This window comes from Trichoderma reesei, assembly GCF_000167675.1.
Source record: "Trichoderma reesei QM6a unplaced genomic scaffold TRIREscaffold_4, whole genome shotgun sequence".
Taxonomy (NCBI): domain Eukaryota; kingdom Fungi; phylum Ascomycota; class Sordariomycetes; order Hypocreales; family Hypocreaceae; genus Trichoderma; species Trichoderma reesei.
Window position 1 is genome coordinate 367,124 of NW_006711151.1, and position 25,415 is coordinate 392,538.

Here is a 25,415-nt window from a genome sequence, read left to right on the forward strand (position 1 = left end):
CGCCCCCCTGGTCTGAGTCTGGGGTCCAGGTCCAGCTGTCTCGGAACATGCCCAGGGTTGCCCCGTCAACCCCCAACCATCAATTGGCCGGGACGATCGATGACTTGCACAACTGCACGGCTTTGTTCACATCTGCATTGCATACCTTACCTTATTACTACCTACAAAACGTCACGCCTCGCATGCGACCTCTCTAGCCTCCCGTCACCGCCAGCCTGCGGTACCTCGACAGCAGGCCGAGTGCACCCATAAAACCCCCCCCCGTACCGCCCAAGGTGGCCCTACCTTGCCTTCATCTTCAAGTTGTTACGGTCACGGTCACGGTCACGGTCACGGTCACGGTCACGGTCACGGTCACAGTCCCGGCCTCGATCCGATTCGATTTCCGCGTCCAGAGAAGCGTTGCGTGCGTGCGAGCGAGCGAGAGGAACCAATAAATATGAGGCAATCGGGCGAGGTCAGGTCGCGGACGGCGACGCCGCCATCACCATCTTACATGACAAAAGACGAGTTTGGTACGAACTTGCGGCGTGGATCGTGAATCTGGACCGAGACGACGGTGTTGGAGCTGGATCGCTAATGCACATGGCCGTGAGCAGCAAGCTACCTCGCAAACCTTCGAAACAAGCCCGTGGTCAGGCCCGGCGGTGCCAGGCCGCTCCCTCCCAGCAATCGGCCGCAGGTAAATCGAAACAGTCTCAGCCACATTAGCTTCGACGCAACGACGGCACCGTCTCGAGACTCTCCGTCTCCCGCCCCTCATGTCGGCCATCAGCGGTCTCAGTCTTTCACCCCGAGCCTCGTTGGCGGGAGCATGGTATCGAGTCGCCTTTCGACAATCAGCTCCCGGAGCCGTGACTACTATCCCTCGCGACCTACGCCTCCTCCGTTGAAGCCGGATGACGTGGTGCCTACGGCTAGCTATATGGAGCGCGGCCGGCGGTGGATGGAAAGAGAAGAGGCTTCGTCGCTGCGAGACGCAATGGAGGAGATGGACCTACGGGAGAGCAGAAAGAACACGCCCGATGTCGACCCCGCTGCCGAGGACGAGGAGACTCGCATCTACAACGCTGCTCTTAATGAGGCAGCCGAGCTCGTTTGGGAGCACCAGAACGGAGTCAAGCCTCGACCGCCAGAGGGTGCGTACCGGTACCGCTCACACCTTAGAAAGGATAGCTACGCACATGCCCGAGCGGCGGCTCTGGCCAAGGGAGAGGACTCACCGGGGGCGAACAAGTCAAACAGGAACTCATATGCCTCCTTCCGCTCATCGTCGGCCACTTCGTCCGAGGAGGACAACGGTGCCCGACTCAACGGATCCCCCGAGAGGAAAGGCGCCCAGGCCGAAGAGTCCCCAACCAGCAAAACCAAGTCCTATGGAGGCGTCGGCGGGCGCTTCACGGGCGGTCGGCGCAGCAGCATGAAGAGGAACGTCAGCGGAGAAGTCGAGCGCCCGTTCTCGGGGGATCAGATATGGGAAGAGCCCGAAGCCCAGTCAGGCGACGGCCCTACGACATCGACTCCTCCAAACGGTGATTCGCCCGCTTCGCTGCATCAGAAGCCGTCCAACACGATGGGCCGCGTTCCCTACCAGCGCAACCAGGGCGAGACGAGCCCGACGAAGCGACTGGAGCGGATCGAAATCCACAGGAACCCTCCGAGTCGATCGCGCACCGCCCCGTACCAGGTCAACACGCCCGTGTCCAATGCGCAGCAGCTCCCGGAGGGACAGCACCTGAACGGCGTCGAGATCCGCAGCCAGGACATCCGCGAAGCCACGAGCATGAGGCTAAAGGACCGCAGCTCCAAGCTCCCGGAACCTACTGCGGTCAGCGACAGCCCTGGGAGGCCCATTGTAAGCTTCGATGCGAACTGGAAAGCCCCGGAGGAGGCCAAGTCCACTGATGCGAGCTCAGACCGACGACCAGACCCGACCACGCCAGCATCTAACCGCTACCAGTCCCAGCCACAGTCCCAACCTCAAACCCAGCCCCAATCCCAACCCCAAACACCGTCGCGGCCTATGGATATCCCTAGTATCGTTGTGGCGGAAGACCCTTCGCCGCGACCACGGGCGCAGACGAGCACGGGTGTGCCGTCCATCTCGATAGCAGAGCCAGACGAGGCCCCAAAGCGGCCGACGCCTGCCATCAACATCCCGTCCATTTCAGTGGACGAGACGCCGACCCGCCGCGGCATTCCCAGCATCTCGACGTCGCCCGTGAAGGACTCCCCTGTGAGGGACTCGCCCGTAAGAGGCTCTCGTCCTCTGCCGACTCCGGGCGGCCGAGGGCCTCAGGGCGCGCGGGACCTGCCGAGACCGCGCGGTCACTGGTCGCCAGCCTCGAGTGCCCATGTGCGAACCGGAACGATCTGCAATCAGTGCGAGCAGCCCATCGAAGGCAAGTTTGTGGCGCTGGCTGGCCTCTCTGAGCGCTTCCACCCTCACTGCTTCCGCTGCTACACCTGCAGCACCAGGCTGGAGGCCATGGAGATCAGCCCCGAGCCAGAAGCGGCGCGGGCAGAGCGTCTGGATCGGATTCGGCGTCGCGCGGCGGGAGAGGTACTGGAGGAGAAGCCCGGCATGACCATGGCGGAGGACGGGGACGAGCGCCTCCGCTTCTACTGCCACCTCGACTGGCACGAGCTCTTTGCCCCTCGCTGCAAGCACTGCACAACTCCCATCCTCGGGGAGCACATTGTAGCTCTGGGAGCACACTGGCACTACGGCCACTTCTTCTGCGCCGAGTGCGGCGATCCGTTTGAGCACGGCATGACGCACATTGAGAAGGATGGCTACGCCTGGTGCATCAACTGCCAGACGAAGCGGACCGAGCGGCGGGCGCCCAAGTGCAAGATGTGCAAGACGGCCGTCATCGGCCAGTACATCAAGGCGCTGGGAGGCGAGTGGCACGAGCACTGCTTCCGCTGCGCCGAGTGCAAGGGAGGGTTCGATGACGGGCAGATCTTCCCCAAGGAGACGGCGACGGGGGCCGTTATCCTATGCACCAAGTGCCGGCAGAGGGAGCTCAAGTTTTGAAGACATAGAAAGAAGAATGAGGAACATGCGATTCATGCTGGTTACGGATGCCGTGAATTTCTCTTTACTTGGCTTTTTTTTTTTTCGCATGGGGCGTTCTATTTGATTGATTCAAGGAGACAGGCAAGCACAGGGATGGATACGATAGGTAGCATAGGCATGGAATGAAGACGAGACTTTGCGTGTCCGGGGTGAACCTTGGCTTTGTGATTCTGATTTGCAGTGAACTTGTATGATAGCAGGCTTGAGGGGAGACGAGACGTGGTAGATCGGCATTATAGAGGACGGCAGAGTTCTCCATCTGTGACATTTGACTTTTGTCTCTCTGCTCTATTGTATTACAGATACCACGATGACTCCGTAGGTAGGTAGTAGGTAGGTAGATCGCAGTACCCTTATGTGCGAGGTACGAGATGTGATGAAGAAAGGGTGTAAAATCGAGCGGGAAGCGCGCAACCCTGAGGATAGTAAAAAAATATCACACTCCCCCCCAGCTCAGACGCCTGTGGTTTCCCTTCACTGCCTCTTTTTTGCCTTGTCCCACTCCGTTTGTCCTCTTTTTTTTCTCTTTTTTTTCCTTGGGTCTCCGATTTCGTAAACGTTCAATCATTTCGGTCTTCTCGTGCTTTGGCTTGTTTCTCCGTATGCGTCGTTCCGTGATGGGAGTGTCGTCATCCTAGCAGGCGCCCGCCGACTTGTTCTTGATGGACCTCGAGGGTGTCGCCATCTGCCATTTCGAGCTATCATCGCAACAGACACGGGACACGTCAGCAACGCTCACCCATACTCTTAAGAGTACTCTAGAGACTCTTTTGAGAAAGACGCGCAATGAACAGATGGAGGGGAAATGGAGAGAAAGATGGAGGAGAGGGGAGCATACCGCGTCCGGGGTGTCCGTGGGCTGGACCCGCGTGCCGTCAAAGAGGAAGCGCACCGAGTTGAGGGACTTGCCCTGACGCTCGCAGAAGGCGGTCATGAGCTTCTCGAGCTTGGTGCTGCGCTTGATCTTGAAGAAGACCTCGTTGTTGTTGTCGGTGACCTTGATGTTGAGGTGCTCTGTGTTGGGGGGAGGGACGTTGTCCTGGGGGGACTGGTTGTCGTTTTCGGCCATTGTTTTTGTTCGGCTTTGCGCGTTTGCGATTTTGTTGGTTTTGAAAGAGCGGTTGGCTTGGAGGAGAAGGTTGGTGTTTATGGGTTGAGGGCTCTTGTGTGAGTCTTGTGAAGGGCGAGAGTTGTATGCGAGAAGAGGAGTTGAAGTTGATGAAAGATTGGGCTGGGCGAAAAGTGATGTGATGAGCAAAGGCGATGAAAGAGGGTGGCCTTCTTTTGGGGGAGGACAGTGGGGGCGGGACAAGGCGAGCAGAGGCTCCTGATTGGGCGGCTGAGGAGGCTGCCTCGGGGTTACCTGCGCTGCTAGCAGGAGGTACAGTGTCTTGCACGGCTGGGCGGCGGTGATTGAGCGCCGAGGCACGCTGGAGTGCGCTGGGGGGTCAGTGCTGTTAGCGCTCTTGTTCAGCGCTGCAAGTTGCTGAGAGGCCGGTACCTGAGTGACTTGGATGCGGCGGGCGCGGGTTTTGTGGAGCTGGGGAGATGGGAAAGGGCGCGGCTGCTTGGGATTTGATGACATCAGTCGACGATACGAGTACATTCAACGAGTCTTTTTGACCTGCTTTGGATGGACGATATAATTATCCGGAACTCGGTCTTTCTCTTGCAACAAACGGACGCTTTCGAATCATACCTCTGTGAATCTTTGGGGGATTGTCGGTACTCGTTGCCCAGTTTTGTTTGAGTGTAGAGGTATCTTTGGCTTGTTGAGGCGTGGTCTGTTGTCCGCCTCTATTCAGTCATGGTTCGTCTCACCAATTCACATCATTGAAACACTCAGTTGTGCATCATGTGAAATAATGGCAAACATTGAGGTTGCAGCCGTCCCCCAAAGACGACGTTGATGCACGTCCGCCGTGTCATCCACGAGCAGTGAGCATTCCCGTATGACATCCTACTTTGACATTCTGGAGCTGACAAGAGGCCCCTTTGCCTGTTGCTCGAACCGCAGTGTGCTATTCAGGGTAGGCCCATCCATCACAAGGACAGCGCACAGAAAAGACACGAGACGGGAGCTGAAATGCCACACAGACTGTCTGACCAAGAACAACTACAACGAGGCTCGCTGCCAGGACGCCGTCAAGGCATTGTACGAGTGCTGTGACGCCTTTTACAAGCGTTACGGCGATGATGCTTCCTCGCCTAGCTGTCCCAAACCGAAACTGCTCCGGTTGAAGCTCCAGCAGCAGAACGAGGGCAAATGAACACCTCATGTGGCGGCAGACCAAGGATTACAGCCTCTGCGGCCAGAGTCATATTGCAACGCATGTAGATACGCACAAAGCCTACGATATATACCTAGATAGATAGAATGTACTTCTACCAGATTTGGGGGGGACGACAATAATTCTGAGAGGCTAGAGAGGGGATTTGTACGCTCATCGTATGGTGTGTCAACCAGTGTAGAGAATTTCAGGCAACGTTTATGAGGAGCGAGTTTTTCTAGGCGATCGTTGAGCACGCGAGAGATCCTCATGGGACCTGAACAAGCATCGAAGCGTCTTGTTCCGAGACTCTAATACGAATGCCGATGACATTATGATGAAGAAAAGAAAAGAAGAAAAAGAGGAAAAAAAAAAAAAAGCGCGACGAAAATTTGCAGTAGTAGTCGGATTCACCTCGTGCGCTCAAGCCCGCTTTGATGCATATCGTAGTACATAGTAGTAGTAATGCGAGATCAGATCCACCGAGGACCTATCGCGGTCTAGCGCTGCCTTTAGCGTCGAGCAGGCCATTCGTGTGCAAGCTCGAGCGCGTGAAGCAACAAAATATCGAGCTGCCGAGTTTCTGCGTTCGCATACCCACGATTTCCGCCAAACAAGCATCACCAACTCCTCAAATCGACGAGAGCCTCAGTCGCGACTGTGACGGCATCGAATCCCCACTCAACTGCCGATTGCGACGCACATTCGGGTTATGCGGCCAACGTCAACGCCCTGAATAGTCGGCACCTAGACGCCAGCCAGACTTTCTTTGTGGTCGCTGCTTGGGGACGATTTGAGGGCGAAGGTTGATACATCGCAGAGCTCTTGACGTGTGTTTTCGCCTCATCATACAGCACCGCAGCTTGCAGGCGACTCTGCTTGCCGCTTCCGCCAACTCAACCATGGAGCAGGGCCTCTCGTTCGACCTCAATGCCGGCCCCGAGGTGGAGGAGTTCGCCAACGCCCTGGACAACTGCCTCTCGCCATACCTATCGCCAGAAGACAAGCAGGCCCGCATCCTCGACCTCCCCCGAAAATACTACGAAAATGCGTCCCGACGACTGCAGCAGGTGAGGCCGAAGCGAGCTCGCAGCGGCTACGAGGATGTCGACATGGATGCCGATGACGCTGAGACGGCGGATGGAGAGGGCGTCGCTGGAGAGGCCGATGAGATCAAGCAGCTGGAGAAAGAGGTGCAGACATGGGACCTGGTACGGAGACTACTACCCCTACGCTTCGCGCCTCAAGAACCAAAGACAGACGAACGGCAATCGATAGAAGCAACAAACCAAACACAGTCCGACTTGCTGCTCGAGTTTCTCCTTGCGGACCCCACAGCCCGAGAGCGCCATGCTGTCCTGCAGTGGCTCCAGAGCAACGCGGCTGCTGGCCCGGATATCGATGATCTTGCCCGAGATCTGCTGAAGCAGGCCGATCGAGGGGACATCATTGCCCATGGCTGGCTGCACACGCGCGCGACAATCAAGCTACGGAAGAACCTGACGGCGTGGCATGGGCTTCTGGATCGCCAAGCGCCCAGAGTCATGGAGTCTCACGTCAACAAGGACGGCGCGCCACTGATCACCCAGCTGGACCCCGACGCCATCACTCGCCAGGGCCGGAAGCTGGAGCCCGCGGACGAGTACTTTGAGCGCGCCATCTGGCTTGGCTGCTTTGAGCATCTTCGCCGCGGCAGCAGCCTGGAGGAGTTGCGCGAATGGTGCCAGGAACGGACCGAGATGTGGCGAGCTGTGTCCATGTCTCCCATGCTCCTGTCCGTAGACGACGAAAGCGCCCCGATGGACGACCTGAAGCCCGAGTCCCTGGCCCTCTGGAGGCGCATGTGCTTTGCCCTGGCTCGTCAAGGCGGCTCGGATGATTACGAGCGTGCCGTATATGGCGTGCTCTCGGGCGATATCAGCAGCGTCGAGAAAATTGCCAGGAGGTGGGACGACTTCCTCTTTGCCAACTACAACGCACTCTTGCGAACCCAGTTCGACACCTACTTGCTGAGTCGATGTCCGGCAAATGTCAGCTCGACACTGACACAGAATTTCTCCTCCTTTGACGCCGTGCAGTTCTTGGGAAAACCACAGGGCGTTGAGAAGCGCATTGTTCGATCGCTGGAGGCGCAGCCCAACACCCACGACGAGGCGACGGAGCCTAGTAAAGCTCTGCAGGCCTCACTCATTGCCAAGGACGTCGAGCGGCACTTGTACGAGCAGGGACTGGTCATGACGGCGGATGCGAATGCGAATGGCAAATCCATACTTCTGCCATCTTCTTCTCCCGAGGGCGTCAACCTATCCGTCGTGAAGAAAAAATACTTTAGCCTGGATCAGCATGATGGACTCCGTATTGTAGCACACGTCTACGTGCTCATAACGCTCATGAACAAGCTGCTGAATAAGACCGCTGCTGCCCAGAGAAACATCCCCAGCTCACAGTGGACATTTGCCCAGGAGAGTATCCTGGCGGGATACACAGACTACTTGCGCCGTGCCGGGCTTCAGGAGCTTATCCCTCTGTATTGCTCAATACTGGAGGCCCCCCGACAGTACGACGTCTTGAGCTGGAACCTGATTCACGAAGAGGACCCAGAACAGCGCTTGCTGCAGTTGAAACTGATAAGAAAGGCCGGCATCGACGTGCTGAAGTTTGTGGATAGGCAGGTGTTGCTCTTCTACGAGGCACTGGGCCAGAAGGCAGCTCAGCAAGCCCCCTTTAGCATCGTCAGCGACGAACCGGCAGCGCCGCAGTTTGGAAAGCTGATCAAGGCCGACTTCTTTGGCTACGAGGAGGGCGCCGCCCAGGACGACGACGACCATGTGATTCGTTCGCTAGAGTGGCTCTTGATGGTGGACGGAAAGTGGGCGGATGTCTTTGCCATGGGGACAAAGGTTTACAAGTTCTTCTTGCGTACGTGAAAACCGCATTTGCACTACTGGTCTTGGGGGAATACGTGGCTGACATCTCTGACAGGGAGCGGACGGCTTGGCTCTGCCCGACGGCTGATGGAGAAGATCTCCCTCGATAAGATCATCCAGGGGATATCTGGACAGGAAGAGACCGACGACTGCTGGTACGAGGACGTGGACTTTTGGGCCGGACTGATGGAGCGCAGCGAAATCTCCAACATGACTCCCGAGCAGGTGCTGGCCGAGGCGCGAAATTTCCGCGGGCTCGAAGCCCTCGTCCGTGCCTTGGATGATCTGGAGACGGTTGCGTCATTGATGATTCTCTCGACTGAGTATGTTGTCTGCCATCCCCAGAAAGACATTAATGAGAACGCCTACTGACAAACTGCTGGGTGTTAGGCTGTCACACGGAGACCGCGACTTTTGGGGCCCAGCAGCCGACACTTTCAGGAAGCTCAAGGAGCACATGCAGCCCCTGCTGAAGGGATGGCTGATACCCGCCATCAAAGGTATTTGTTTTTGACTTGACTACCTATCTTTCGCCCGTATTGTCTAGATCTGGTCTGCTAACAAATGTTCTTTCTTTCCAACAACAGCTGGCGATGTCGAGATGCAAGAGATCCGGGCCGCCTACCTGCCCGAGACCATCCTGGCGTACATCAGCGCCCTCCACTTTGCCGGCACGGGCCTGTCGCGGGACAACCTGCTCGAGTGCATGGAGCTGGCGGCCAGGATTGCGGAGCGCGAGTCGGACCTCAAGGACGCCTTTTCCGAAGCCAGGCGCATGACGGAGCTCGTCGAGGCGCTTGCGGCGTGCAGCAAGGCGCTGGCCATTGCCACCGGGGACAAGAGGCCGTCGGGTTCTAGCAGCAAGAGGCAGCAGCGCGAGTCGGGCTGGTCAAGGGACTTGTGGTCTGTCAAGGCGGCGGCGGCGACGGCAGCGACTACGGGGACGGCGGATGCGTGAAGTTTCGTTTGAGAGCCGAAAGAAAGGGGGGGAGGGATGAGGAGACTTTTGGGGTTTCTGTTTTGTAATGGCATGGATTCGTCTCTACAGTTTTGCTTTTGTCCTTGTTGTTCGGTTACGGGTAGTTGGGATGAGTGAAAGATGATGGATTTTTTTCTTCTTCTCTGATGATGTGGTTATGGCATTTCATTTATAATAGGCTGACGAATCGGTGGATGAAGGAGGTGAGAGAGAAGGAGAGAGCATGGCGTGGAATTGGGGAGCTTTTTTATCTGAAAGAGTACAAAATCATCAGGGAGAAGAAGTTGTGTGTAGGAAATCAGAGACGTTGGATGACGTCTTGTAACCAGACAGGGTACATACACCCACGCAGACACTAGAAAGCATCACACAAGGCTTACCGAGCTATTGTTGCCTCAATGTTGGAGATTTGGGAGCGTTGTGCAAATAAAAAAGATGTCCTGTCCAAACATGCTCACTCTCACAGTGATACTCATTAAGAATAAAAAATGATATATACAATACGCTTCAAGGCATGCCTCCCAGACTCATTGATCCATACCTTATAAACCCCTTATGCACTAATAATAAAAAGACCACAAACATCAATGTTTCCAAAAAGAGGCAGACGACGCTCATGGGAAAAGGGCGCAGGCCGTCGCGTTGAGCTGCGTGCAATACGTCATCTGGATGGGCATAGCACTGACGCCCCTGGCGAGCATCCTCTCCCTGAACTCGTTGAGCCGGGGCACGACCTCGAGCTGGCTCCGGTTCTGGCCCGTGGCCGCATCGACGTTGCCGGACCACCAGACCTCGCCGGCGGCGCTGGCGCGCGGCCAGATGATGTTGTCGAGGTTGCTGGCGTCAATCATCTCGCTCCAGACGGCGAGCTCGCCGCCGAGGACGTTCTTGGCGTGGGACGCGGAGATGCCGGCGGCCGGGTCGTGGGAGTAGATGAGGCGCCAGTTCTTGGTCGGGGCGCACCAGTCGCCAAAGGGGTAGTACGTGTCGAAGGAGGCGCCGTTGGGGAAGTTGACCCATTGGCCGCGGCCGCAGTCGAGGTACTGTGTTTGGCATTTGTTAGCATGATTGGTTTGTGCAATCAAGATTGTATAATAGTGTAAATTAATGTAAGTCGGAAACGAAGTAGAAGAAGACTCACGTAAAAGTTGTAGTCGGTGTCAATGACCTTGTGGCCGCTCTCGGCGAGGTCCTTGACGGCGGTGCCGCCCAGCCACGACTGCACGACAGTGTCGTTCCCGAGCGTCAGGTTCCATGTGGTGACCATCTCCTCCCAGACAAAGGGCGACAGGCCCGCGGCGCGGATCTTGGCGTGGGCAAAGTTGAGGAACTTTTGCAGCAGGGGCTGCAGCACGTCGGTCGCGTTGCTCCTGATGTGAGGGTCCAGCATGGAGTCGTTGGCGTTGAGCTCGTCGCCGCCGGTGTGGAAGTAGGCGCTGTAGGGGGCGACGCGCGGCAGCAGGTCGTCGAAGAGGGCGTCGACGAAGTCGTAGACCTTGGAGCTGTTCATGGAGAAGGCGCCGCAGGGGGGCTCGGCGCAGTAGTACTGGTAGGGCATCTGCTCGTAGGCGACGATGAGGTCGTTGTAGGCCAGGTCGACGACGCCAATGTGGCCGGGCATGTCGATCTCGGTGATGACCTCGACGCCGCGGGCGACGCCGTACTGGAAGATGCCGGCGAGGTCGGCGGGCGTGTAGACGAGGCTCGGGTGGTAGGCGCCGGCCTGGGACAGCTTGGGCAGGCTGGGGATGACGAGGGGCCACGACTGCGAGTCGGTGATGTGCAGGTGCAGGCGGTTGAGCTTGTTCCAGGACATGGCGTCGATGGTGCGCTTGATGTCGTCGACGGTCTGGTAGTTGCGGGCCAGGTCGAGCATGATGCCGCGGTGCGGGTACTTGGGCGAGTCGGTGATGGAGACGGGGGCCTGGGTGGTGTAGTAAAAGGGGCCGGCCGAGTGCTTGTAGAAGAGCTGGGAGAAGGTCTCGAGGGCGTGCAGCACGCCGGTCGACGACTTGGCCGTGATGCTGACCTGGCCCGTCTTGGAGACGGTCAGCGAGTATGACTCGTCGACGTCGCCGGCGCGCGGCTTGAAGGTCGAGGCCGAGTCCTTGCCCGTCTGCTGGATGGCGATGGTCTGGACGCGGTTCTGCAGCGCCAGCTTGGGCTCGAAGTTGCTGTTGCGCGGATGCAGCTTCCAGGGCACGTAGTTTGTGCTGAAGATGGACTGCAGGGCGCGCGAGACGCCTCCCTGGACAATCTGCCGGCTGTCGAAGTGGGAGCTGGCCGGGGGCGTGTAGCCGATGGTGATGATCTGTGAAGGCTGTCAGCAAATCTGGTCCCAGCAGCAGCAGAAGCAGCAGCAGAAGCATCATCATCATCATCATCATCATCTTCTTCTTCTTCTTCTTCTTCTTCTTCTTCACCGTCCACATACCGGCACTCCATTGTACGTCACGCGGACGGCCTGGTCGATGAAGAGCACGCCGTCGCCGGTCGAGATCTTCTGGGGAATGGGCCACAGCGCATTGGCAGGGCTGAAGGCCAGGGCGGCAATGGCCAGGACGGCCTTGGGCAGCAGCATCATGGCGGCGATGGTCCTGCTACTGCGAGTCGCGATAGGTGATGATGATACAAGCAGACCGGCAACAGCAACTCGTCGGTGGAGAGGGAACCGCCGCTGAAGATCCCCAGAACCCGACGCGAGGGTCCAGCGGTATAAGTAGGTAGTACTATTGACCAAGAATGCCTGGGCTCGTCAGGTCAAGGGATGCCTGTGCCGAGTGGCCAAGGCGATCCCTCCCAAAGCAGCAGCCGTGGTGGGCGGGAGCACGACCCTTGCCACGCGACTGTCGAATTTCGATGATGCAGCCGCCAGTTTCCGCCCAATCCAGTGAAAGGTCCAAGTCCAGGGCCGGTTCAGGGCCGTCCCAATGCGATGCTACATGGCAGCTGATGCCTGTCCATGGCAATACCATGTATGGACCTACTGAATTGCATCGTCGTGATACATACTTGTCCTGCTAGTAGGTTCCATGCTTCCATGCCCAGTCCCAGCTCCAGCTCCAGCTCCAGCCCTGGTTCCAGCGGTTCGGCAGGTCGGCAGCAAGAGAGCGACAAATTCACTGCTCCAAGAGGCAGAGGCTGCGCAGGTGCTCCGGATATGGAGCTGGAGCCCGTCCGTCCCCTGTCTGCGTGGTGAAAGCCGGTCCAGTCCTGTGGCGCTTTTGTCTGCCGGGGGCCGAGATGGCTTGGTGAGGGCAACGTTACCTTAAGTTGACCTCTCGTTCTTTTGGTGGTGTTGCCTGCACATGCAGCAGCACTCCTCCCCACGGCTGCCGACCAACAGCATGTGCGCCTCGTTGGCTTCGTCTGTGCTTGCGTGATTGACGAAGAAGAGACAAATGCAGATGCTGAAAAAGTCACTTGTCGTCGACTTGACCGGGCCTGTGCATACCTCAGCTGCTCAGGTAGTAGTTGTACTAGGTGCGTGATCGAGGGAGGAGAAACCCGCCGAGTTGGTCATGCCGGACAGATCGTGCACTTTTACCAGCATCACAGCACATATTACAAGGCTGTGCCTGTCTTGTATGCACTATAGCCGGGAACCTGAAACAAGACCAATGAGGCATCTCCAGGGGTGAGATCTGACGAGAGATCCAACGAGTCACTCCGTAATGGATCTCCATAGGGCAACCTACCAGGTATGCAACGGCACCACCGCCTGACCACGCCGTGCTGAACCCACCGGACCTCACGATAATGAACCTGCCATCTCTGAAGCGGCTCGGCTCCAGGCGATGGACCGATCGAGGCCGCGAGCTGAAGCTGCAGTGCGACTGTGCTATGGATGGGGTAGTAGTAGTAGTTGGTCGATGATGGCCGCCAAGGGCCAGCTGCGTCCATGCCGACCTTTGGGTCATTCTGAATGAATGGCCATTCAACCAGCCATTGACCGATCGCGGGTCGCCTATTCGCGGGCGGGCCAGACCGCCGTAAAGCCGACGTTGCTTCTCCTTTTCCTCTTCTCTTGCTGTCGGGTCCCTTTCCTGTAGGCACGTTTGTACAGTACTGTACTGTCCTGTAGGAGCCGGCAAATGCAGTTTAGTGGTGATGTCGGTGTCTTAGCACGCCTCGTCCCCTGTAAGCCGCTGCAGCCCCGGGACTTTTCTTCCTTCAAATTTCTGTGTTGTCTCCTGTCGCCCCTCGCCATGGTCGCTAGTAATAATAAAAGCATTCGCAAGTGTGGTTGTAATCATGATACTAGTACTACTAGCTGTGATAATGCTGCTGTAAGAAGCAAGGAAGAGCCAGCAAAAAATGGTTGGAGAATCCCTGATTGCGATCGTCATGCGGGGACGCCTCTCTCTTCCCCCCAACGGGCCGTTATCGCGGGCCAATCACTGGCCGGATAAACCCCTGGTCCGTTGGCACACGGGGTTAGTCTCGATGAGGCATCTGTCAATTGTCAAGCCGTCGGTCTTGAATCTTGATGGGGGGGGGTTTCGGTGGTTTGCCGGGTCATTTTGCGGGGGGGGACCGGAAATTACTGGTCAAATGCTGACAAGTGGTGATGATGGTGGTGATTGTGCTGTTTCATTGTATTATCATCCTGTAGGTATAATCTGTTGTTAGTAGGTATGTACTTACAGCACTTTTGCTGAAGCTGTCGTGATACTCGAGAGTCATGGACTCAAGGACGGATAGAGACTGTATAGATGGGTAGGTACCGGATAGTATGCCTATCCATCTTGAATGCAGGAATGGAATCCATATTGACACCGTCTCGTTACTGCATCGATGCAAAAGCAGCGGCATCTCGACCCTTGGCACGCCTGTAACCTCACCTCTCCAACCTCTCCAGCCCCTCCTGTGGCGTTGGCGTCCATGTATGCAGCCCTTGTCGTTATTTGTCCGTCTAGGTAGGAACATGAAGCTTAGTATCCGGCAACATCGACGCTTTGCCCATTGACTAATAACACCAGTACTAGTAGTAGCACCCTACATGGCTTCATCTTGCTAGGTTACACTCCCTCCATGGCGCTGGGCAGACAGACATGGGCATCTCCGGCGACGCGGCATGTAACACTGGCTCGTGGTCCCTTTCAGCTCTGTTATTCACGATGCCATCACTGCTGGTCCCCAAAAAGTCTGGATCTATTGTAAGCTGAATGCATCCATGACCCCCTACCCCCATCTTATCTCGTGATGCCAGAGATAGACACCTAGCAATCACCATTGATACCTGACTGTGCTAGTATATCTCATGACCAAGCGCATAGTGATACCTATTACTCTCTGTGCCAAGTCGGGTCATCTTTCTCTTCATCCGTCTTCTTACCCCGCTATGAAGCACAGGTAACAACAGCATCAAAGAGCATCAAACGGGTACCTACCTACCGACTTTCGTGCTACAGCATGCACCGTGTTACGTATCTCAATTGCTTTTGAAACCTTTGTGTTCTACCATCGAGACGATAATTGAGGGGAACAAGTAATACTAGACTCTTGGGGATTGGGTTCATATGTAACAGGATTGTGGCCCGGGACTGCAAAAAGCCTTGATTCAGGTTCTGTATGAAGTTACTTGCACGTGGGTATCTACTGAAAAATACTACATGTACCATCGGACCCAGTTGATTGTGATGAACCCGCGCAAACTCGGAGAGTGTGGGGAGAGCTCGTACTGATATCACAGATTGCCGTGTAAGCGCTCGGTTCTAGAAGAGAAATGGTTTGTACGGCTCCTCAGAAACATCTGACGAGAATTCTCAAAGAAGCAACAAGCCCTCATGAACAATGGAGCTGTAACTAAGCAGCCTATCCTATTTGTCTCGAGAACAAAGGGGCTTTACTTCTTCGTCATAATGCTGGCCTTGTACCTTTTGCATGTGCCTCGTTGGTTTCATCGCATCTTTATACATAGTAGTAGTAGGTACTTATAATAGATATTTGAACCCACGTGGAGTCTTCAAAGCAGGAAACACAAAACGCTGATTTTCCCACGCCAACACACTTGGTACCTTGTATTGCTGCCCAACGTCGTAGGAGAGCAGGTAACTCGCATTCGTTGGTACATAAGGCGCATGCTGGCACGTGAGGCTACTGCAGGTGCATCGAGGTGCATGCTTTGGGAAAAAGGGGTTGATTTGTTAAAGATAGAGCAAACAAGCGTGCGCAGAGACCGTCCTCTGATACCCTTTTGATGTGAATAATTGCCAAAGAAAACAAACTGGATGCTGATACCTCATCTACCACCTTGAGACATAGGTTGTAGTACCTTATGTATAGGTAGTACTAGGCACCTTTTCAAATACAAGCTTCGAGGCTGCTAATTGCATTCTACTACTAGCAGCTTTCGCAACTGCACAGCCACAGGCTGTATTGATGACAAACCGCTTCGCCACCAGCGACGCTGCGTCACGTGACGCCATTCTGACCCATTCTTTTGCCTTGCCTAGCACTCTCGAAGAACTTTGTGAACTTCCTCTGCTACCAACATCCGCCATTACAGTCTTATCTCACTCCTACCGCGGCTTCGCACCATCTCGCGACAGTCCTTCATACGCACGCTCGCTTCGAGAAATACCATCAGGATCGAGGGACTCTTTGTCGCGTCCTCGTTTCCTGCCGCATACATCCAACGCGTCTCAAAGAGAGAGTCGGACACGGGCAACACACTCCACCGTCGCACTGGTTGCCCAAGACGCAACGACAGCGATCCCCTCGCCTCGACACCATGTCTGTTGAGATTGGTCTCGGCACCCCGCTGGCGGATGCACTCAGTGCTGCGATCCAGCCAAAGCTGGTAGAGGTCGGATGGGGCACGGGAGGCGGCGATGAATCCGCCCTCGCCGAATACATCATCCTGATGCTCGTCAACGGCAAGACGCAAGACCAGATTGCCGCCGAGCTTTCAGGAGACCTCCTCAACCTTCCGCTCGACGACCCCGTCGTCCACGAGTTCTCCAGATGGCTTTTTGAGCAGATCCACTTGCTGAACGCGCATGGCGCGCAGGGAAACAGCGGTGACTCCATGGGCGACACTTCACAAGGCGATGCCGCCGGGGCAATGGACACCGAGATGGGCTCTAGCAACGCCCCCGAGCTGAATGCGTAAGTATCTCTATCCTGTTGATTTTGCCATTGATGAAGCCTCGATGCCTCATCGCTGTCCTGCTCTGCTGAAGCTAACCGAAGCTCTTATTCTAGGCCCACCGGTCCCCGCTCGATGCGCAACGGCAACATGAGGGGAGGCCGAGACAAGCGAATGTTTGGCCAAATGTCCAAAGCCATGGATCGATCAAACGACAACGTCCTCCACCGCGTTCGCACACAAACAGGCGGCGAGAGAATCAACACCCACGGCCGTGCACCCCCCAGTGGCCCCCGTGGCGGCCGAGGCGGCATGATGCGGAATCACAACAACAACAACCGGGGCATGCCTGTCGGCCCCATGGGCGGCGCCCCTGGAGCCCCCGGATTCCCACAGTGGCCGATGCCGCAGGGCCACCCTTCTCAGCTGGACGTCATGGCGCTGCTGGAGCAGCAGAGCCAGATGATGCTGGAGCTCTCTCAGCAGATGATGAACAACGGAAACCGAGGGTTTGGCCACCAGCGACGAGGCAAGTCTCTGTTTGAGAGGACTCAGGATCCTCGCCACAAGAATAACTTTCGCCGTGGCCAGGGTCAAGGTCAAGGTCAGGGCCAGTCCGATGCCAACGGGGAGGACTCGAACATGGAGGGTGGTGCCGAGGGTGAGGATGTTGACATGGGAGGCAAGCGTGAGCCTCCGAACCCGGACGAGACGGTCTGCAAATACAACCTTCACTGCACCAACAAAGACTGCAAATTTGCGCACCAGTCGCCGGCCGCGCCCCCCGGCACCTCGGTCGACGTCAACGATGTTTGCAGCTTCGGCGCCGCCTGCAAGAACCGCAAATGCGTCGGGCGCCACCCCTCACCGGCCGCAAGACTTGCCCACCAGAGCGAGCAGGACTGCAAGTTCTTCCCCAACTGCCAAAACCCCCGGTGCCCCTTCAAGCACCCGTCAATGCCCCTGTGCCGCAACGGCGCGGATTGCACGACGCCAAACTGCAAGTTTACGCACGTCAAGACAAAATGCAAGTTCAATCCCTGCCTGAACCCCACCTGTGCCTTTGCACACGAGGAGGGCCAGCAGGGCGGCTTCAAGGACAAGGTCTGGACTCCTGGCCAGGGACAGGAGCACGTCAGCGAGAGGAAGTTTGTGGATGAGAATGCCGAAGAGCAGCTGATTCGGCCAGACACGGAGAACAAGCAAGAGATGGCACAAGATCAAGAAATCACGGCTTAGGGGAACATGATGGGAAAACGGTACGAAGAGAGACGGGAACAAAAAGAGAGAAACAGCAAAATCTTCTCCCAAACAAAAGACGGACAGTCTCTGAATACCGCGCATCGCTCAAGTGATGCCTTTTCTTTTCTGCTTCGGTTGCTATAAAAAAAGACGGGCACTACAGCCTCTTGTATGAAGTTTCTTTTTTTGACTTGGGGCTTGGGGGACCTGTACGATTATGCTGGACGTATATGTTTCTTGTCAGGCTGGGCGTGTCACGGAAAGGCGTTTTGGACCGGGAGATGATGGTATCTTTTCTATTCTTGTTTTTTCTTTTCTTTACCAGAGAGTGTGAAGCTTGATGACAAGCGTTTTATACAGCGTGCTCGGTTGGCTTTGAGGTTGCTGCCGGAGGGGACTCGGGCAGTTGGCTTCAGCCACGAGGGCCGGCGACGGATGGTAACAGAGGTTTTACTTTCTTCCTGTCGCTCTAGAACTGATGTTTCAAACTTGATGGCTTGTGAATGTGTATGAAGAGTACCTAGTTCCTTGAGGCAATCAAAGATATTTGTAGCTCGGACAAGCAAACAACCTCTTGAAGGTGCCTCGTCTTAGTCATGTCCAACGGCGGAGACGTCGATTTCGCGGATCAAAGTGGGACCCGATCTCCGATTATCTCAGATGTTATCACCGGAAGAAGCTCCAACAAGTGGCACCATCTGGGAACCTGGAAGGCCCTCAAAAGATGAGCAATTGAGCCGCCGCAGCACCATGAGCCTAAAGCGCGCGGATGGCGCTGCAATGGCTTTCCTCAGGCTGTCGTCGGCCGTCTGCGGGAGGAGAAGAATCCCCGTCCGTTTCCCACCAGCAGTGACGACAACCTCGCCCACGAGCAGTAGCTTGCGCTTCTCTCCGGGCCACCGCCTGAGCTCCGTCCGCAGCTACAGCAGCAGCAGCAGCTCGTCGACGAGCGCGACCGGCATCGACGGCGATGACGGCGCGGGTACATTCGATAAGCGCAAAAAGGCCGGGGGGCTGCCCGCCGACGCAAACGTGGCCGTCCTGGGCGGCGGCCTGACGGGCTTGACGACGGCGTACTACCTTGCCAAGTGGCTGCCTCCGACGGCCAAGATTACGCTGCTGGAGGCGAGCGATCGCCTGGGCGGCTGGATCAAGACGGATCGGGTGCCGGTCAAGGTCGGCGGCGTGGAGGGCGTCGTGAGTTTCGAGAGGGGGCCGCGGTCGTTGTCGTCGTTGAACAAGAGCACGTGGAGGTTTGACGACCTGGTGCTGTGGGATCTGGTGCGTCTATACGCGATGACAGATGGTGGACTTGCGTGCGTGCGCGCGTGCGTGCATGCGTGTGTGATGAGAGAGCGGAAGGCTAATGGAGCAAGTTTGTAGGCCCTGGACCTTGGCCTCAGGGTCGTCTCGCCGCCCGACAAGCCCCGATACATCTACTATCCCGACCATCTCGTGCCGCTTCCACCACATACCAGCTTGGCTGCCTTTGCCAGCGAGCCCCTCGTTCTCGAGTCACTTTGGGCAGGCTTTGGATACGTGCTGCGACGTTTGTTTAGTCGAAAGGCCGGAGTTCCGGTACAAGATCTGTCCATTGCCGACTGGATCCAGCACATCACCGGCAGCAGAGCCGTGGCGGAGAACCTGGCCTCGGCCATGGTCCACGGCATCTATGGCGGCGACATCTACACTCTCAGCGCGCGGAGCGTCCTCGACAGGTTCTACTGGGTTCACTATCTGCCGGCCCTGGGGCCCGACGTGCGCCACATGGCCCTGTCGGAGCAGGTCTTCATGGAGGCCATGGGCCAGGACCCGCTGATCCGGAAGCTGGCGCAGCAGCCGAGGGGCGCGCTGCTGAACTTTGGCGAGGCAGGCATGGAGACGCTGCCGATTGCGCTGGCTGATGCGCTCAACGGGCAGGCGAATGTCGAGGTGAAGCTCGGGGCCAAGGTCACCGGCCTCGAATATGAGTCTGAGACTGAGATGATGAAGGTATGCAATACATGAGGCAGCTCCACCATCATCGTCCATCTTCACTAACCCCGAAACCTAGATTACAACAACAGGCCAAGACGACTCGCCCGCTGAAAAATACCACAAGGTCATCTCCACCCTCCCCTCACAACACCTCGCCCGCATCACCGACACCCTTCCCAGCCTCGCCTCCTCCCATGCCGTGTCCATCATGACCGTCAACATCTGGTACCCCCAGACGAACCTCAAGCCCCCCGGCTTCGGCTACCTCATCCCGCTCTCCGTGCCCGCGGAGCAAAACCCCGAGCGCGCCCTGGGCGTCTTCTTCGATTCCGACGTCGGCGTCAGGGGCCCCGACGAGCCAGCCGGCACGAAGCTCTTCGTGCTCATGGGCGGCCACTACTACGACAAGAAGCAGCCGGGCGCGTCCGTCCGCGTGCCGTCCGAGGAAGAGGCCATCGAGCAGGCAAAGAGGGTGCTCGAGCGGCACCTCGGCATCCCGCAGTCGACGCCGTGCTTCGCCATGGCCCGCCTGGCAAGCGAGTGCATCCCGCAGTACGTGTGCGGCCACCAGGACACCATGGCTGCCGCGGACGAGGACCTGCGCGACAGCTTCGACGGCAGGCTCGCCGTGGCGGGGGGGTCGTACACCAAGATTGGCGCCATGGGAGCGCTGCGCAACGGGTACGACATTGCGAACACGGTGGTGAGGGAGGACTGGTTGACGACGGGGCTGGAGCAGCTGGAGTTTCCGACGCAGTTTTGCGGGGTGCCGACGGAGAGGATCCCCGTGAGGAGGTTTTCTAGACGGTGATGATGGATCATGATGGGGGGAGAGATGATGCGAAAGGGAAAAAAGAAGAAAGAAAAGGGCATGTTGGTTCTTTGAATTGTTTCATTATATACCATATACACATCTAGATGTACGATGGAGGAACATGTCAAATCTTGACAATCTAGCTTTGAGCAACATGGGGCAACACCAAATAACAAGTCTTGACTGCGACCGATTCACGAGAATTGGTAGATGTATACTAATGGAGAGACAAGAACCTGCCTTACAAGACTTTTGAAGTCTCACGGATGATTCCAAAGAAAGATAATAAAAGAGGCGGCTACAGACACAACTGGACGTAGTGGACAGTAAGTAGTAACCTTTGTACTCAACTTTCAAACCGAGCATCATCCCCCCCCCCCCCCGGAGCTCGGCTCCTCATCAGATCCCATTGGGGGCTCTGTCTGCTCACCTCAAAACACACCCTACCCGGCCTTTTCTCTCAGTAAACAGACCTTGTAAACATGAATGGGCGTTGGAATCATTGACATCAACAGTCCTGCTTCGCATAGAAACATTCAACACTAAAGAAGGTAGAGAGCCATGACATGCCATGCCATGGTAGATAGAAAAATGCGCGCTGTACACATCGACATACAATTACTCACTGACATCTATCGTAAAGCATCTCGCTCTCCCAAGCCTCTCCAGGTTGGTCACACCAACCAGCAAGGCCAAATACTAAACCCAAAGTCCACATATGGCCCAGACCAAAAACCTCTTCCCAAGTTCCCACCTTTCCCCCCCCCTCCCCTCTCCCATGATCCCCAATGCTTTTTTTCCTTTTTGTCATCTCTCGCTGCTTCGTCGTCAAGGTATCATTAGGTGTGAATACTTTTAAAAAGCACAAAATAAATAAGAGCCAGAGTACCGCCGCCCTCCTCGCTGTAACACACCCCGTAATCAAATCATCCGAGCTCATATAGCCATGTGGATTTTTGGCGCATGCAAAACCCCCTTTTTGTTATCAGTTCCCCGTAAAGGCTGTGGAAAGGCGTAAAGATATATATCGTGTATCCCTTGTTGCGTCCGCTGCAAAAGGCCCAGGTGTGCCTTAATCCAACGCAATCACCTCTCTTTTGACACCAGTCAACGCCGCCCGAATCGCCCCATCAATCGCAAACAGCATCTCCATGACGCCCTCGTTCGCCGCCGCCGCCGCACCGCTCGACAAGCCAACCCAGTGCTTTCCTTTACCGTCCCACACCGTCTTCTTCAGCGCCTGATCAAACTCGTCGTCGGATGACGGCGGCGGGTTGGCACCACCGCCAGAAGCAGCAGCAGCACCAACTCGCTGAGCGTGCCACCAGCCTTCTCCGCGACGCGGCCGTATCCGCAGATGCAGGCAGACGACCCTTCTCGCCGTCCTCTCGCCGTTGTTGCGTCCCTTGGTAAAGGTGTGGTACTTGATGACGATCCATCCCATGGACTCCATGCTAAAATTGAGGTAGCCCAGTTCCTTCATCGATGGCTCGAGCCACTGTGCGTCGAGGTCCTTGATGGCCTTCACCGCGTAGAAAGTAATGGGGAGCCACACCATGAGCAGGCTGATGCCGTTATCTGAATTGGCCAATGTCCTTGCTATGTCGATGACCTTGAGATGAGGGTTATTCGGGTCCATGTGGATATCGATATCTTCGCTCGACAGATCCAACTCAACTCTCCATTCTTCTGGGGCGGCCGGAGCAGCAGAGGTACCATCTTCCTCGTCCGCTTTCGGCGGCGGCGCCGGCTCAGACGTCGGCGCCTTGTAAGAAAATTCGACCTTCTTCAGCGTCATCGAGGGGCTCGTGATGGAGCCCTTGGCCTTCTCCATCGCCTCGAGGAAATTGACAAATCTGTCAATGGCCTTGATTCGAGACTTGAGAATGTCGAATATCGGCTCCGTGGCGCGCCGTTTGACGCGCAGGATGAACTCGCTTGTTGCAACGCTGTAGCAGACATCTCGACTCCTCAAGCCTTCCAGAGCCAAGAACTTCATCGGCCGCCGGACCTTGATTGCCACTTCTGATGTGCAAACGAGGTCGTGAATCATCATCTGCCCGCCGTCGCCTGTTGCCTGTCTCAATTCCGAATCGGCTCGCTTAAACTTGATGGCCACCACGTTCTCGGCCCAGGCTTCCTTGGTTGAAGAAGAGATTCCTGCCTTTGACCGTAACAGCGCAAGCATGTCCCGGTCGCTATGCAATTCGAGATTGCTGCTGTTCTGAGAGCCCGCATCCTCTGCGTCGTCTGGCATTATTGATGGGAAAATGGCCGACAGTGCCACTTCGATTGCTGGTATTCTAACCTGCGGCGGTAGCGACAGATCGATGCTTCCGTTTGCCTGGCACTTGATCCTTCGTCGATGGAGCTCTCTCATATCCACTGACTGGGTAATCATGCTGGCTGCAAACTGGTTGAGGTTATCCCAGAAGGCTCCTGACAGCTGGGGAGTCCCCTTGTTAAGCGGAAGTCGTGTGTGAAATTTGGACGCGCCATTCGGATGAGCGGGATCCCTAAAAATGCTTGTTTAGTAGTGGAAAACACAATAACGACGTACAAGAGACGACAAGATTGCAACATCACTCGCAGGCGGATAACTCACGTCTCAATCAACCACCATTCATCCCCGTCCAGGCTGAGAATGACACCGACAAACCACGTTGGCCCCCATCCCCCGTGCTGGAGCCATAGAGCGCGACTCCATCTGCGCATCTTGGTAATGGATCTCAACTCGTCGACATTGATGGGCGACTTCCGGACAGACCAACCCCTAGCAGTTCCCATTCGGCCCAATTCATCTTCGATGATTGCACATCGCAGGTGCTCCAAGAAGGTGACTCCGTCTTCCGCTGGATTTTTGCCATTGTTTAGCTGCAGCTCGGGCTGGATGGAGAACCTTGAATGCGGCTTCATCGCGAACATGCCGCTCGTCGGCTCAATCAAGAGCGACACCGTGCCACCGTATCCCACCTGCAGAGTCAGGGAGGACGCCCCTGGGTCGGATTTGGAGATGTTGAGCACCACGCCGGTTTCGCGGTTCTTGAACCTGGGGGTCGCCAACAATCCAGTGTGAATACTTGACAAGATGAACTCAATGTGTCGTCCGACAATGTCGTTTAGCAAGGATTCCGCAGACAGAGACTCGGCGTTCAACTGGATCTCGGCGTCCTTGACCTCCTTGCCATCGCGATACCATTTTGCCACCAGGTGACTTGACGCCTTCGGATCCGGCCTGCCTCCTTGCTTACGACCGCTGTTCACCGCGACGATAACCCAGCTCTTCAGGCCTGTGGCGGGCGAACGGGATGTCCAGTACTGGATGGCCACGGCCCGATTCAAACGTTCCACCGCCAGAGTGCCAGTCCAAGATGTTCGGCTCAGATGCAAAGCTTGACGCCTGAGCTCGTTGATCTTGGCGGTCAGTACGAATTCGTGAAGGAACTGATAGCAGCCGGTTAGGCCATCTTTCGCGAGCGCTTCGTTTACGCAGTTCTCCAAGAGCGTTCGCAAAGAGTCGGGTAGAGATGTGGACGCCGGCCGGAAGGCAAATCTGAAATCAATGAACCAAAACTGCTTCTCGAAATCCTCATCAGCAATCGTCAAGTCCACCTCGAATTCTCCAGCAACTTTGAACGTGACCCGGCCTGATTCTATCGTGTAATCTCTGAACTGCGGCGGGATCTTGTCAAAGTCATCGAGGTTCAGTCGCAGGGACAGCAGCGTATCCAGATCGCCAATGCCCCTCAGCTGCTCCTCTGCTGTCAACGGGGGCGGCTCGATGTAGTTGAGCTGTGAAACACAAACTTGTAAGCAAAATCACGTCCCTTTAGCTTCATTCGATATGTTCGAAACTCACGTCAGGCATCCAGGGCGCAGTTCCAGTGGAGAGCACTTGTAGTGCGGTCTTGAGGTCGGGGCTCGGTATCCGGGCATACGTCAGGTCTCGCTTCACATTGATCATGCCGTCCAGGGCTGCATCGTAGAGGATCCGCTGCTGGTCGATGTGGTACTTGAGATCGATGAGCTTGCTGACCATGGAAGCCTTCCTGCTCCATTCCACAATGACCAGCGCCTTGACCCATTTTGCATGCATGTCCTGGGCGAAATGCAGCAACGCCGCCTTTTTTCTAATGTTCTCGTTCGACGTGTCATCAGGAGCGCTTTGTGTGTAGTTTGTATTCCCGTTCATGGCGGCAGCGGGAAGCGGCATCTTTGCCAGCTCGGCGATCTTGTCCTGGACCATGTTGTGTGTAGACTGGGCGAGGCGTGTGAGAAGGAGGGAGAGTGGGACGAAGCCCTGGGTGATGTGAATGATTTCGTCGGGCAGGTTGTTCATCCGCGATGGCTGTCCGACCGGAGAGAGTGCTGTTTGAGCCTCTCCCGCGGCTCCTCCGCCATTGACGGCGTTGCTGCCATTGGTGGCCGCGGCCGTAGCGGGCGCCTTTCCCTTGTCCGGCGCGGCTCGTGGCCCATCGAGGCTCTTGACGCCGTTGACGCCGTTGACGACCGAGTCCTTGCGGTGGTCGGAGAGCGCGCCATTCTGGCCTCCGCTATCCATCTTGACGACGCCCGGCATTTATCGAAGCTGCGAGAAGCTGTAAGAAGCAAGAGGAAAGTCGCCGCAGCCCTCCACGCAGAAACTGCTGCTGCCAGCAACCCGCGTCCCCCTAGCGACGCAATCTGCGTGTGCCGAAAGCTAATGTCACACTATGGCGCGTGTATCATGGAAGGGCTGAGCTCTGCCTTTTGGTGTCTTCAGCTGCGGCAGTGGAGCACGACCGTCAAGGTCGTTCTGCACCGATGCGGGCAGTCGCGAGGGCGCGTTGAAGATCGTATCGCATCCAAAGGGAAAAAGAGCACCGTCGAAGGCCAAGCAGCTGTTCAGGAGACGCTGCTGCGGGCGAAGGGTCGTTCGATGGGAGACGGGTAGCAGGACTCAGAGAGAGAGCGAGAGCGTCGGCACGTGTTGGATGGCTCGATTCGAAGACGGGAAGCCTTGCGAGCGGGAAAACGGTATCTGCCAAGGCG

General features: G+C 56.4%; 8 protein-coding genes across 8 annotated transcripts; 4 read left to right on the forward strand and 4 right to left on the reverse strand.

Moving 5' to 3' along the window:
- Nucleotides 1-439: 439 nt before the first annotated feature.
- On the forward strand, nt 440-3,040 carry TRIREDRAFT_57727 (uncharacterized protein; the record flags this gene model as incomplete). The annotated part of the gene is made up of 2 exons (XM_006963115.1): nt 440-515; nt 600-3,040. 2 exons carry the CDS (start codon nt 440-442, stop codon nt 3,038-3,040), a joined length of 2,517 nt encoding a protein of 838 aa, XP_006963177.1.
- Nucleotides 3,041-3,711: 671 nt separating this feature from the next.
- On the reverse strand, nt 3,712-4,151 carry TRIREDRAFT_57208 (uncharacterized protein; the record flags this gene model as incomplete). Its single annotated transcript, XM_006963299.1, has 2 exons — nt 3,712-3,780; nt 3,921-4,151. The coding sequence occupies 2 exons, from the start codon at nt 4,149-4,151 to the stop codon at nt 3,712-3,714; spliced, it is 300 nt and encodes a 99-aa protein (XP_006963361.1).
- A 2,103-nt stretch (nt 4,152-6,254) lies between these two features.
- TRIREDRAFT_75758 (uncharacterized protein) lies at nt 6,255-9,237 on the forward strand (the record flags this gene model as incomplete). Its single annotated transcript, XM_006963116.1, has 4 exons — nt 6,255-8,275; nt 8,339-8,602; nt 8,670-8,779; nt 8,867-9,237. 4 exons carry the CDS (start codon nt 6,255-6,257, stop codon nt 9,235-9,237), a joined length of 2,766 nt encoding a protein of 921 aa, XP_006963178.1.
- A 635-nt stretch (nt 9,238-9,872) lies between these two features.
- On the reverse strand, nt 9,873-11,930 carry nag1 (glycoside hydrolase family 20; the record flags this gene model as incomplete). Its single annotated transcript, XM_006963001.1, has 3 exons — nt 11,693-11,930; nt 10,400-11,569; nt 9,873-10,301 (listed from the first exon to the last, which is right to left on the reverse strand). The coding sequence occupies exons 1-3, from the start codon at nt 11,840-11,842 to the stop codon at nt 9,873-9,875; spliced, it is 1,749 nt and encodes a 582-aa protein (XP_006963063.1). The 5' UTR covers nt 11,843-11,930.
- A 596-nt stretch (nt 11,931-12,526) lies between these two features.
- Nucleotides 12,527-14,144, reverse strand: TRIREDRAFT_104750 (uncharacterized protein; the record flags this gene model as incomplete). The annotated part of the gene is made up of 5 exons (XM_006963300.1): nt 12,527-12,717; nt 12,957-13,099; nt 13,168-13,304; nt 13,906-13,965; nt 14,103-14,144. 5 exons carry the CDS (start codon nt 14,142-14,144, stop codon nt 12,527-12,529), a joined length of 573 nt encoding a protein of 190 aa, XP_006963362.1.
- Nucleotides 14,145-15,838: 1,694 nt separating this feature from the next.
- TRIREDRAFT_75764 (uncharacterized protein) lies at nt 15,839-17,590 on the forward strand (the record flags this gene model as incomplete). Its single annotated transcript, XM_006963117.1, has 2 exons — nt 15,839-16,371; nt 16,468-17,590. The coding sequence occupies exons 1-2, from the start codon at nt 15,995-15,997 to the stop codon at nt 17,588-17,590; spliced, it is 1,500 nt and encodes a 499-aa protein (XP_006963179.1). The 5' UTR covers nt 15,839-15,994.
- A 1,026-nt stretch (nt 17,591-18,616) lies between these two features.
- On the forward strand, nt 18,617-20,381 carry TRIREDRAFT_57263 (uncharacterized protein; the record flags this gene model as incomplete). Its single annotated transcript, XM_006963118.1, has 3 exons — nt 18,617-18,874; nt 18,977-19,585; nt 19,647-20,381. Coding segments are annotated over 3 exons (1,602 nt in total), but the record flags the coding sequence as incomplete, so codon positions are not given.
- A 922-nt stretch (nt 20,382-21,303) lies between these two features.
- On the reverse strand, nt 21,304-24,723 carry TRIREDRAFT_120618 (uncharacterized protein; the record flags this gene model as incomplete). The annotated part of the gene is made up of 4 exons (XM_006963301.1): nt 21,304-22,107; nt 22,168-22,900; nt 22,990-24,176; nt 24,244-24,723. 4 exons carry the CDS (start codon nt 24,721-24,723, stop codon nt 21,457-21,459), a joined length of 3,051 nt encoding a protein of 1,016 aa, XP_006963363.1. The 3' UTR covers nt 21,304-21,456.
- Nucleotides 24,724-25,415: the final 692 nt, after the last annotated feature.